The sequence below is a fragment of the Diceros bicornis genome, chromosome 6 (genome assembly GCF_020826845.1).
Source record: "Diceros bicornis minor isolate mBicDic1 chromosome 6, mDicBic1.mat.cur, whole genome shotgun sequence".
NCBI classification, from domain to species: Eukaryota; Metazoa; Chordata; class Mammalia; order Perissodactyla; family Rhinocerotidae; genus Diceros; species Diceros bicornis.
The window spans coordinates 60,726,903-60,739,502 of NC_080745.1; the positions used below are offsets into that span (position 1 = coordinate 60,726,903).

Sequence of the window (12,600 nt, forward strand, 5' to 3'; positions counted from 1 at the left end):
TATCAATGTCCTGAAACTCCTGTGGGATTGTAAGCAATATTATATTTATAAAATTGTATCAACAAACGAGAAGGAAAGTAGCATGTGGCCAGAGGGTGAGATGACTAAGTTATGATTGTGCACGATGTGTAGAAGTTTAGGCAATCAGTGATAGCTGATAATCTAAGATTTCTAAGAAGGAGTATAGATGAAATATCTCTCACCTTGGGAATAAGGTATTCTCTGAACTTAACGTCCTGAGTCACTGCATGGGGCAAACTGTTGGGGACGAGGTCAATGTATCTCTGGATCTCGTGAACCACAGCATCCGTATAGGGCATATGGCTCCTGTCCTGCATGCAGGGGCTCCGGTGTTTGCCAACCACAATGTCAATCTCCTTCTGGATTTTAGCTGGCAAGGTAGGAATCAGAATTTATGTGAAATAGAAAAGATTTTTAATTTGATCTTGTTAATCATGGTTACATTATAGTGGGAGACGGGGAGAAAGGAAAACTATGTATGGCTACTTCCATAAAAAAAAAAAAAAAAAGAAACAGAATTTCAGTTTCCTGGGAAAATTGGAATCTCATTAGAGACCTAAATATATATATACATATAAAACCCAATTGTACCATGAAATTCCTTTCTCAACTCTGATTTTCTATTTTGTATACTTTTGTTTGATAGAACGAAGAATCTGAGATCTTGAAGGCTCACTACAGACAACGTAGTTTAACCAGTTTGTGTATGCCGGTTTTTGTTTTAAATATGTAAGTTCCAAGAAAGAAGGAACTGCACAATACAGTAAATACGTCACTAATACAACAATTGAATAAGATGTTTAGTAGACTCAGTACATAGGAACAAGACATAAGTTATTTATTTAGAATGTAAAATATAGCAGGCATGATGCACTATTTGCTATATTACTTTATAATTCCTCAAAATAGTTCTATGTGTTGGGTATTTTATACATCTTAAAAATGAGGAAATAGGTTTGGAAAGGTAAATATATGTCTTAAGGACATCCAGGTATTATGTGGTCTTTCTCATTCCAAAACCCACAATCTTAGAAAACTGAATAACATTACTGAAAGTAATTTCTATTTGAGAATTATATTTTTCCTTTATCTGCAAAATATTTCATATTAATAATATAGAGTTTAAGTAGAACTATTTATCAGTTAAAGCAAACATTTATTAACTTTTTGCCACGAAAGAAAAGTCTAGGAATGTTAGGAAGTATTATTATCTCACTTAAACAGATGAGGGACCAAGATATGATAGACGTAGTCATGAGTCTGAGGTCACACAGCTACTTACTGGTAGAGTCAGACTCTGAAGACTGTTGCTCGAGTCTATAACCCATTTTTTCCAACACCATGTTGCTACTTTGGTCAAATGGTATTTATCTACTACCTGCAGAATGTGTCTTTGTAACGGAGCATGTGAACATTCTGTGGTTTGATAGCTATAAAGAAGAAAATTTAAGGGATTTCAGAGAAGTTTTAAACTTCACCTCAGGTGAGAGGCTGGAGGTTTTGTTTGATTGTTTTTTGTGAGGAAGATTAGCCCTGAGCTAACATCTGTTGCCAATCCTCCTCTTTATTGTTGGGGAAGATTGGCCCTGGGCTAACATCCATGCCCATCTTCCCCTACTTTATATGGGATGCTGCCACAGCATGGCTTGATAAGCAGTACATGTGTCTGCACCCGGGATGCGAACCTGTGAACCCCGAGCCACCGAAATGGAGCATGCAAACTTAACTGCTGTGCCACCAAGCCAGCCATAGAAGCCGAAGTTTTATCTAGAAGAGAATGGTTATATAAAGTGTTTAGGAACTACTTATAAAATCAGAATGGTCAGTAGAATAGCACAGTAAGTGATGAAGTTGAGAAGAAAGAAAAGGAAAATATAAATAGACATGGTGCGAGAAAAAATCCAAGTGGAAAGTGAAAATGGAAGCATGGGGAAATATGACACAAGAAGGGCTTTTGAAATGTATACAAGATTTAAAGGTTTGGAGAAAAATGTCATATACTATTTATAATAATAATCAACATAGGTCTCATAAGAGTTAGTGAAATTATTTGCCTGAGAGAGTCTATTACATGAAAGAAACACAGCACCATCATATCCCACAAAGTGTGTGAGCAAAAGAATTTTGAGGCTATGCTTCTAAACTGTACCATTTGCAAAGTATCTCCTATTTATAATAAGAGGGCAGAAGGATCTTTAACAAGGTAGAAAAATCTGGTGCTGATGTCATTGAGTTAAGGTTGTGAGGCTTAATCATGCTAAAAGTATCTTAATGCGCCAGAGCACAAAACGCAATATAGTAGTGTAAAAACTTGTTTGCCCAAATTGGAAAATTTAAAATAATTATTTCTTTGTGTATTACTGTTTTTATTTTGAAAGTGTGTCTCTTTGACAGAAAAGGATTGTCATTTTCTTGAGTCAGTCCTTACATTGCAAATGAATTTGAGTAAAAATATCTTTTAACAGAAATATATTTATCTGCACATGGAAAGCATATTGAAAGATATCTTTCTTAGAGAAAGAAGATGGTTAATTCTTTCCAGATTCTCAGACAGCTGAGCTTACTGCATTTCTCCCGACCCAAAGGAAGAAGACTCCACCATAGCAGGGAGAACAGTGACCTCTGCTCTTCAAATTTCTGCTGCTGTTTAAATATTTTGTTCTCTTTTTGGACTATAATCAAATTTGAATTAAATTCACCAATAATAAGAAGATGTACTAATGATAGGAAACTGTCTTGCATATTGCCTAGGCAGGTAAACAGTGGGATACGTATCAGTGTTGCCTGCCAACTTCCACCTGGAATTTCACCCTGCCCATCATCTGTGATCATACCTGTGACCTCTGGATGCTTCAGCAGGAGCAGGAGTCCATATCTCAGGGTGGTGCTTGTTGTCTCTGTTCCCGCGCTAAACATATCCCATATGGTAGTGATCAAGTTGTCCATGGTAAATTCAGACTGTTTATTGTGTTTTTCCTAGCAACGATGTGTTAGAATCACTTGATAAATAAAAAAGCCTCAGAGATAACATAAAAATCTCGATATAACATCATTATTTGCTCAATTTGCTTATTTGCCAAATTACGCCAGACACTAGAGAGTGCTGTAGCTAAAGGTAAAGTTAGGTGATTGTTAGGATTCTTCAAACTGTTAAAATATAAACAGAGTTACAAACTTCCAAGTCCTTTCTGATTCCTCACTTTCTCACCCGCTAGAGCCAATCAGTTTCTCTATAATTTCTTTCAAACTTAATTTTTATCAAGTCATACTGCTGCTCACTGTCAATTCTAGCATCTACTGTCGATTTTATCATGTTTAAATTTCTCATTCGAGCCTCCAGAACCACCCGAAATGCATCACTATTCCCAACCTCATCAGTCGTTACACCACGACAGTTCCTCAGTTGCAATCAAGATAATCTCTCTGAAAATTCTACGCACTGATCACTGCACTTATCATTCCCTGGACCTATTTGTCATCTCTGTTCATCTAAGCCAGAGTTTCCTTAAAACCTAACTCATCAGTGAAGATTTCCTAGTGTCTTTCCAAGGGCAAGGCTTTCTAGATGTCTATCCATTCCTGTCTTCCCTCATTTGTTACATCTTTCATTGATGGAACTAATTTTATAAATGATAATATGTTGTACTATCATTAATCTTGAATATGAGTGTGTGTGTATTTCAATTTGCCTCCAAATATAGAGCCAGCTTTAACATGGTAAATATAAAACCTTCTAAGTTATTTTTAGTGAGAATTTAGAAATATATAAAGACACCCAATAAAGTTTCTCATGCAGTAGTCTCCACAAGCAATTAATACGTCGTTAGGAAGGAAAATTTGTTTTAATATCCCAATTTCACTGGGAATAACAAAGCTAATCTAGGAGTCACATCATCCACAAAGATGAAGTAGCAAATCAGGGTCACAGGATACCTTTTCCATTTTAATCAGGAAGTAGTCAATAAAGTCTCGGGGGTTATTGAGGTCTAGGGATTCTTGATGTTCTTTTATTTTCTCCAAAATAAACTTTTGTTGGTAAGCAATGTTTTTAAATAATGCATTGTGACGTCCTGGGAGACAACGTATTAAAAAAGGGAAAGCGTTGCAGAGCTGAAAGAGGAAAAAATTATTATTAATTCACTTGGCAGGCAGGCCCAGTGGCTTAGCGGTTAAGTGCGTGCGCTCAGCCACTGGCGGCCGGGGTTAGGATCCCGGGTGTGCACCAAGGCACCGCTTCTCTGGCCATGCTGAGGCGGTGTCCCACATACAACAACTAGAAGGATGTGAAACTATGACATACAACTATCTACTGGGGCTTTGGGGAAAAAAAAAGGAGGAGGATTGGCAATAGATGTTAGCTCAGAGCCCGTCTTCCTCAGCAAAAAAGAGGAGGATTAGCATGGTTGTTAGCTCAGGGCTGATCTTCCTCACGCAAAAAAATAATAATAATAATTCACTCAGCAAACTTTTATGGGCCCATGCTATATATCACACCCCTTGCTATACACTGAGTAGATAAGTTGAATAAGACAACCTTCCTGCACTGAAACATACTGGAGTTTGAAGGAGAAGGAACTGATAAAATGGCCAGAGTTGCAGTATGAACAAGTTACAAAGCAATTTCAAAACTATTTAACTTCATTTCCTAAGCATAGCTCTCTGAAGAAATTAAGCAGCATACCACCTCTTTCCAAATGAGGAGATGGAGGTTCAGAAAGGTCAGTCAACCAGCCTAAAACACTAAGCTATGATAGAGCTAGAACCTAGTGTTCATCCCAGTTGAGCTAATCTCATAACTATATTGATCCATACAGAATTTTAGTTGTTAATGATTGCACAATGTGGTTTACTAACATTTTCTGACAGGCTACAATAGTAAGAAATATATTTCACATCATCATCCTCTTCATCTCTAAAGATAAAAATCAGAAAAAAGCTTTCTCAAAAAAATACCTTGCTAGGGCCAGCCCCGTGGCTTCGCAGTTAAGTGTGTGCACTCCTCTACTGGCGGCCGGGGTTCGGATCCCGGGCGTGCACCGAAGCACAGCTTCTCCCGCCATGCTGAGGCAGTGTCCCACATACAACAACCAGAAAGATGTGCAACTATGACATACAACTATCTACTGGGGCTTTGGGGAAAAAAAAAAGGAGGAGGATTGGCAATAGATGTTAGCTCAGAGCCGGTCCTCCTCAGCAAAAAAAGAGGAGGGTTAGCACAGATGTTAGCTCAGGGATGATCTTCCCCACAAAAAAAAAAAAATACCTTGCTACAATTTATGAATTATGACATTATATTTTTTCTTTTTATTACTATATTTCATGTTTTAAATTTCATTTTAACAATTAAATTGATTTGATAACTCACTAAATGATTACAAATGATAGTTTGATAAGCATTACTTTAGCGATTTTGAAATAGGGCAAAGGGATGGGGTAGGCATGAACAATAGATTAGCTAGAAAATTACTTTTCATTTAAAGAGAAACTTGACATTACCTGCATCCAGGTAGTGTTTACAATTCTGAAGTTTTCATGAAAATAATTTAGCAAGGTTAGAAATTTCTCGTCACTGTACTCAAAACGACTCTGGAAAATAATGCAGCAGATCACATTGCAGGGAGCACAGCCCAGCAGGAAAGTAGGATCACAGGGAGATGCTAAAAACAATAGAAGTTTCTGTATACATCTTAAGATGACTGTTTAAAATAATTGAAAAATTTTGGCTTCTAAGATTTGTTAAGTATAAGAACTATCTGGACATGCCATCATCACTATCAACTCAACATGCCTAAAATAAAATTTATTCTGTTTCCCCAAACAAAACTACCTAATCCAGTCCAATTTATTTATTAATTTCCCCCAAGTATTCTCCTATTTAGATAATTCTCCAAATAAGAGCCACAAAGTAATTCACAATAAGGAGGTCATTTAAAAATAACTTTAAATTGTAATATTTAGCTCTCATTGTGGATACTTTCTCATGATGCCCACAGGAAATGGAGCAACATAATAGGAAAATCAGGAGACTTGAAATCATATTTTACAAAACATAGATGAAAAAGGTTGGGTGTGTTCTCCTTGCAGAAGAGAAGAATAATGAGAGAAATCAGAGTTACACTCAGATAATTGAAAAAACATGTTATAATGTTGGAAAAAGGCTATCTATATGTAATAAGGAATACGACTCCATGTTTTGGTGTTTGGCTGCTGACAGCTTTTAAACCTCCCCTTTTCCTCTGCTCATATCTGCACAAGCTGATAAAAAAGCTCAAGTGCTCCCTCCTTTGGCACAAGCAGGAAGTTTGAACCACGAAGCCCTGGCCTGTACACGGGAACACTCACCTCCACCCCACCCCCTAACCACCATGAAAACCTCAAGCCAGTATCCTTTCCCTGCTCTCTCAAGTTGTCTTTGGATCTGCTTAGGAGCAACCCTACGCTTTACAGAAAGCCTCATTATGTGAGTAATAAACTTTTTCATATCTGATTGGGGTGTGTGTGGCACCATCCAGCCTCTGTGAGAGGACCAGCACAACACAATAATTCCAAAAGGAATAAACTTAGCAGGGATCAAAAAGTAAAAATTACAAAGAAAAAAGGTTCTGCTCAACACGTGGAAGAAACTTCCAACAGTTAGAGTTATCCAGTAATGGAATGGGTTACCCCAAGATTGTGAGGTCCCCATAGCTACACGGAATCAAGCCGAGTCTGGGTGATCATAGGTCAGAAGCTGAGAGAAGGTCATATTCACTATGGGAAAAGTGGAACCAGTTAACCATAAATTCTGCTTGAAATATAAATTAAGTGCACAGAATCATTTCCCAGATAGTATGTATCAAAATCCAATATTTTTTGACTTACTAATTCATTTCCAAAATTTTATTCTAAGAAAGTAGTCAGAGATAGGCAATGATTAATATGGATTGTATTTTTTGTGTTAATAGCAACAAAGAACCAAAAACAGTGTATCTCACCAAAAATAAAAGACTGGTGAAATAAACTATGGCACATGCAAAATAATGGAATACTGTACGATTTCATTACTTTACTTAATAAACATTTAAAAACTAAACATGTGGAAATATTTATTTAATATATTAAATTTAAAGATAAGGTGATGAAGCAGAATATGCAGTATAAACCTTCTGTTCTTATTCCTTCTTCTGCCACGTCTCCCACCCATTCCTAGGTAATATGCACCAAAAGTCCAATGTTCATTGACACTCTACTGCCATTTCCAGAAATTTATTCCAAGGAAGAAACCAGAATCATGCAAATATTTGAAATAATTGCATTTTTTAGTATTAATATAAGAAAATAAAAGAGATCAACCTATCTGGACAATATTACAACATTAGTTAAAAAACACAATGACAATTTACCATGTAGAATATAGTATCATTCAGTCAATAATGTTCTTAAAAAATTTTAAATACTGAGATAAAAAAAAAAAACATGTATCTTATGATGCTGATCTTACTCCTTCTTTGCCAAGTCTTCTGCCTACCCTTTTCTTCTCTACCCACCTCCCAGTCCTGCATATGCATACACACATACACATGCTTAGCAGGTTTGTGCTACCGTGGATCCCTTTCTGACACCCACTCTCCTCTAGGTGAATTGTAAGGCACCCCTACTCACTGAGAAGGGTTTTGTGTGAATTCTTCCACTGAGCCACCAATGCTTTTTTTTCCAGTTTTATTGAGATATTATTGACAGGTACCACTCTATAAGTCTAAGGGGCACGGCATAATGACTTTGCATACATATATTGTGAAATGCTTGCAATGTTTCTCAAAAAGTCCCTAGACAAATTACTTTGTTTTTCAAAATATTGTGGCCAAAACAACCAGCTGATGACCTAAATCCACGTTCTGCTCTTCCTCCTGTGCACACAGATAAGCGCATTTCCCAGCTCCTCTTACATTAAGTGTGGCCCTGTGATGGAGTTATAGCTTACAAAATGTGAAAGTTTTGTGTGCCACTGCTATACCTGGCCTATTGAAAACACTATTTGCTCTTTTTCTTGTTCTTTTCTCCTCCACTACCATGCAAAGAGATGAATCCTGGGAGACAATGGATGCCACATATTGAAGATATCAAAACCCTTATCAACCCGTTACCTGAAAACGCTGTTACATCAACCACATCACCTCTCACTACTGTTATGTGAGCAAAAAGTAAACTTCTGTTGTACTTGAGCCATCATATCTCTCTGTAGTTTGTTTGTAATAGCATTTAGTCTACCCAAATTATTACTGTTAATTACATGAAGAAATACACACCATTGGTTTGTTTTAATGCTTCCACCAGACACAAGGCTTCCTCTTGAATTCTGTCTTCAATAGTCTTCTTCCCCATCCCCATATTCCTCAAAACCATGAGGGAAAAACGCCGGATTTGTTTCCATCTTTCTCCTGTGCTCATAATAATTCCTGTCAGGACAAAACAATATAGAAGAATAACTTCCATCACCATGAATTCTAGCTGAGAATCTTTATCTCAGGAAATAATGACACTTAAGCGGGGATGTAAATATAGTGGTGCCAGCCTCAGGAATTTCCATTGAGCCCTACATTACCTGCCTCCTCTCTTAACCAAGCCTAGTATCTTAGCGTCAAGACTCTTGGTTTTACATATTACTAAACTTTTCTTCATCCATTAGCTCCTCTAAACCTCAGAATAACTCTGTGAAGTCCCTGTTTTACTGATGAGGATACTGAAGATCATGGAGGCAAAATGCTTGCTCTGTGATCACACAGCTATTAAATCGTGATGACTCCAATAGGTTAAGTTTTCAGGGCTGACTTTTGTGCATTATAAGTGAAGTGTAGGAGAAGGAAGAAATGGTGTCAATTGTCAAGAGAAAGAGAGATAGCATTTGTGCATTGGAAGGAAGTGCATTAAAATCTATTCCTCAGAGAATGGACACAGCCACAGCCCTTCTCATTTTAACTTTCCCCTCTATTTGTTAAATCTCTTCCATGAAATGTGGTCTTAACACCAAGGAAGTTCAATATCAGACTTCCAGAGCCAAGACAAGATAGGAGTAAAAACAATGCTCATAAGAGAATTGTCCAGAAAGATCTTTAAGAACAATGTAGAAGAGGAAATGACCCCATTCAGGCTTTACCTCTTTTTGCAGGAACCCAGTGACCAATGAGAGGACGGGATAGTTTAAGGTCAGCTCCAAAAACAAATGGAAGATAGTTCAAGTACTTAATTTAAAAAGCTTTATCTAATATCAATTCTGAGCCCATACTCACCATGTGTTTCTTCATGATCCTCTTTACAGAGCATATTTGTGCTTTATGCTCTGTATTCAACAGGATTCAAATATCTCTTATGCTTTTTTAGAAGAATAGAAGATTGACGGCAAGGTTTAAATATTCAAAACCAATGTTGGTTCCATGCATACTATGTATGCAAGCTTCCTAAAATAGTCTCTTGACAACAATGACTCAGGCCAGAAAGAAAAATGTTTGGTGAATAAGATAATTTAGTCATTTTCCTCCCTTCTCTTTTCTCTCTGTCTCATTTTCTTTATCATAACTGGCCATACTTTAAAATGAACCTGGCTTAGTCACAAATGTATAGATTAGTGGTTAGATGGTTTGCTTTCATTGCATTTAATGTTTCATAGGGATATTGTGCCACCTTCATATTTTTAAGTATGAAGTAATGCACCTATTGAGAAAAATTTGTAATTAGGATGTTTCCATAAATTTCTCTAAATACTTGTAATTCCTCAATTATAACTTATAATTTACCCTATTTGGAGTCCCTGTGACTTACACACTCACACTTCTTCATCAAATGGAAGCATACCTAATCCCTGGACGATTTTGTCTACCACTGGGAAACTTCCTCTGCCAGAAAACTCCTCACTCTGATCAATCAGGGCTTCCTTCACCGCTTCATATCCATGCAACACCACTGTGGGCTTCATGCCAAAATACACAGTGAACACAGGGCCATAATCTTCTGCTAGCTGGAAAAGGAACAGGAGATGCAAGAACAATGAGAATTTCAAAACTGAAAATGTAGGTAAGTGAGGGAGATATCTTTAATCTTATCAAAGAGACATTTTAATATTCATTCACCCATTATAGAAGGTTTCCACTCCTAGACCCAGTAATTTAATAAGAAATCACATTTCTTAAATGGTAATTATCATTATATTATCAGTAATATTGCTATTATTATTATCACCATCAACAGTTATTCTCTCTTCAGCTCCTACTATTTGACAGGCAATATCATGGATTTTATTCATATTATTTTATTAACTTTGTTATGCCAAACCTATAATCACACCAAATTTTTCTTCCGTCCTGTAGTTACAATAAACGAAATGTTTCTCCTCCTGTTTAAAGGATGTTCCTCCGTCTTACCCTGTGTGTGTAGACTGATAATCATCCCTCATTACCCACTTTCCACATCTTTTTTTACCACCAGAGACCTCTAAGTTTTAATAATACATAAGGACATATCAGTGTAGTCACAGACATTTCCCAGCTTCCCTGTGTGGTCATGTGACTTAGTTTCCATGAACTGATGTTAGCAGAAATGATGTGTGCTAATCCTAGACTTGCCTAAATCATAATTTCATGCCTTTCATTTCTCCCTTTGCCCATGGGTTGAAATGACAGCATGGAGGCGGCTCCACTGTGACTATGCAAATGAGAACAAGAGCCTAAGGGCACAGGATGGTAAACTACAAGACTGAGGAAAACTAGTTCTCTGAATGACCTCACGGAAGAGAGACAACACCTACACCTATATCACTATGTAACATAGAAATAAACTCTTGTCTTTGTTAGCCATTGTATTAATGGGATCTTTCTCTCATGGCAGCTTTTCCGGCATACGAAATAATATCAGACTTATACTCTTTCGTCTTTCCAATATTTGAACCCTTCTGCTACCTTATAGTTCATTCTCTGTAAAGCAATCAGATTGATCTTTTCACAAGATAAATGTTAACGTAACAGTACTTTAGGCACATTAATGGTATCACATTGATCTTATACTAAAGACAAATATTCTTAAAATCCTTTTAAGACCTGCATGCTCTGGCTCTTGTTTCCCTCTCCAATCTCATGTTTTTACTTACTCTTTAGGCTACAGTCAAATTTGTCCTCTTTCAGAGACTCCAAGAAGTAATTCTCCTCCAGACTGAAAAAGCCTGAAACAAACTTTTACCTGTATTTTGTTTGTTTAATGCCTAATCATTCTTTAGATCTCAGCTCCAACTTGACTTCCTCAGAGAAACCTTTGCTGACTGCTCTTCTCGCTCCTAATGCTCCAAGCTACATATCCTCTTTCTGCTGTGTCCCTGTTACCTGGTTTGTAATCATATGCTTATTTACATGATTGTTTCATAAATACATGCCTTCCCTTTAGACAGTAAGTTCCATAATGCTAGGGTCTTTTTTCTCATTCACCATTGAAACTCTGCAGCATCTAATATAGTGCCTAATGCAAATGACACAGAATAGGGACAGGACTCTGCCCCTCACCCTTTGCCACCAGATCTGGCACATCCAAGCCCAGCTATTTTTGGAGTTGAGATAAGCTACCTTCCAAGCGCAAAAACTTCCCCCAAGCGGTGGACTCCAACTCCTGCAAGTGTGCATAGCCTTAAGATGACCACTATACAACCTTCTTGGGGCAGCCGTAGTGAGCAACACTGCCATGTTAGACCTACTGGGCAGGTGCAGGGACCGCAACCCTGACAGGGCAAGAGCAGCAGCCACCACCAGGAAGAGGGAAGCAGATCCCCTCTGGAGGGGAAGAATCCCATCACCAGTCTGCTCCCCTCAACCCATATAAGACTCAGGATGGCTCTCTTCAGGGAGCTAGCCAGAGAGCTTCTTCTCCTGTGTCTTTCAGTTGTGCTCGAGCATAAGCCCCAGGAAAATTTTGTCTGAGACTTTTGTTTTGCCTCTTGTCAATTTCTATTACCCAGAATGCCTAAGAACCTAGGGTCATTATCATATTCTTGGCAACCAAGAAGGAACCCCACAGGTAAGTTTCCCCAGAAGGGGACTCTGGGGGGCTGATGGGACAGTCGGACATGATTCTTTTGTGGCTGACAAGCAGCCATCTGAACCTTTGTTTCAGTGTCACTGCAATTGGTGAGTCTTCCTCTGGCCTCCTGGGGGTCTCCCCTTACTCCCCCTCAGACAATTTTTTCCTCTTTCCTTTATTCTCTGTCTCTCCTTCTTTTCTCTTTCTCCTGGTATCATTGGTAGGAGCCACCTGAACAGACATCTATGAGTGACAGATTGACATGGTGGGCTCCCCAGGCCTGATCTACCCACGGGTTGTGAGCCCGTTGCACCTACCCATTTACCCTTTGTAGACTTAGAGGCCTTTCAGGTGGTGGACGGGTTGCACCTCTCCACAGATCTCAGTATTCCGGAATACGAAGCCTTCCTTGGTACTCTCGCTAACCAGTGTCTTGTCAGTTTGTTTGATACTTCTCAGTATTTTTCCACTCTATGCTCCCATGCTTAGGGAGCAGAATTTTCTAATCTCTTCTGTTGCCTTTCTGACAACTCCTGTAGGCCAGAA

The 12,600-nt window shown here is 38.1% G+C and overlaps 1 protein-coding gene and 1 pseudogene across 1 annotated transcript in view; one reads left to right on the top strand and one right to left on the bottom strand.

Annotated features, from left to right (window-relative positions):
* The window catches only part of LOC131407284 (cytochrome P450 2C9-like), a 556,896-nt pseudogene that overhangs the window by 188,731 nt on the left and 355,565 nt on the right, over positions 1 to 12,600 (top strand).
* LOC131407280 (cytochrome P450 2C31-like) overlaps positions 1 to 12,600 on the bottom strand; it is a 136,279-nt gene that overhangs the window by 22,747 nt on the left and 100,932 nt on the right. Inside the window, 4 exon segments of the mRNA XM_058543589.1 lie at positions 204 to 391; positions 2,856 to 2,997; positions 3,955 to 4,131; positions 5,518 to 5,678. Coding sequence (XP_058399572.1) covers positions 204 to 391; positions 2,856 to 2,997; positions 3,955 to 4,131; positions 5,518 to 5,678 — 668 coding nt within the window.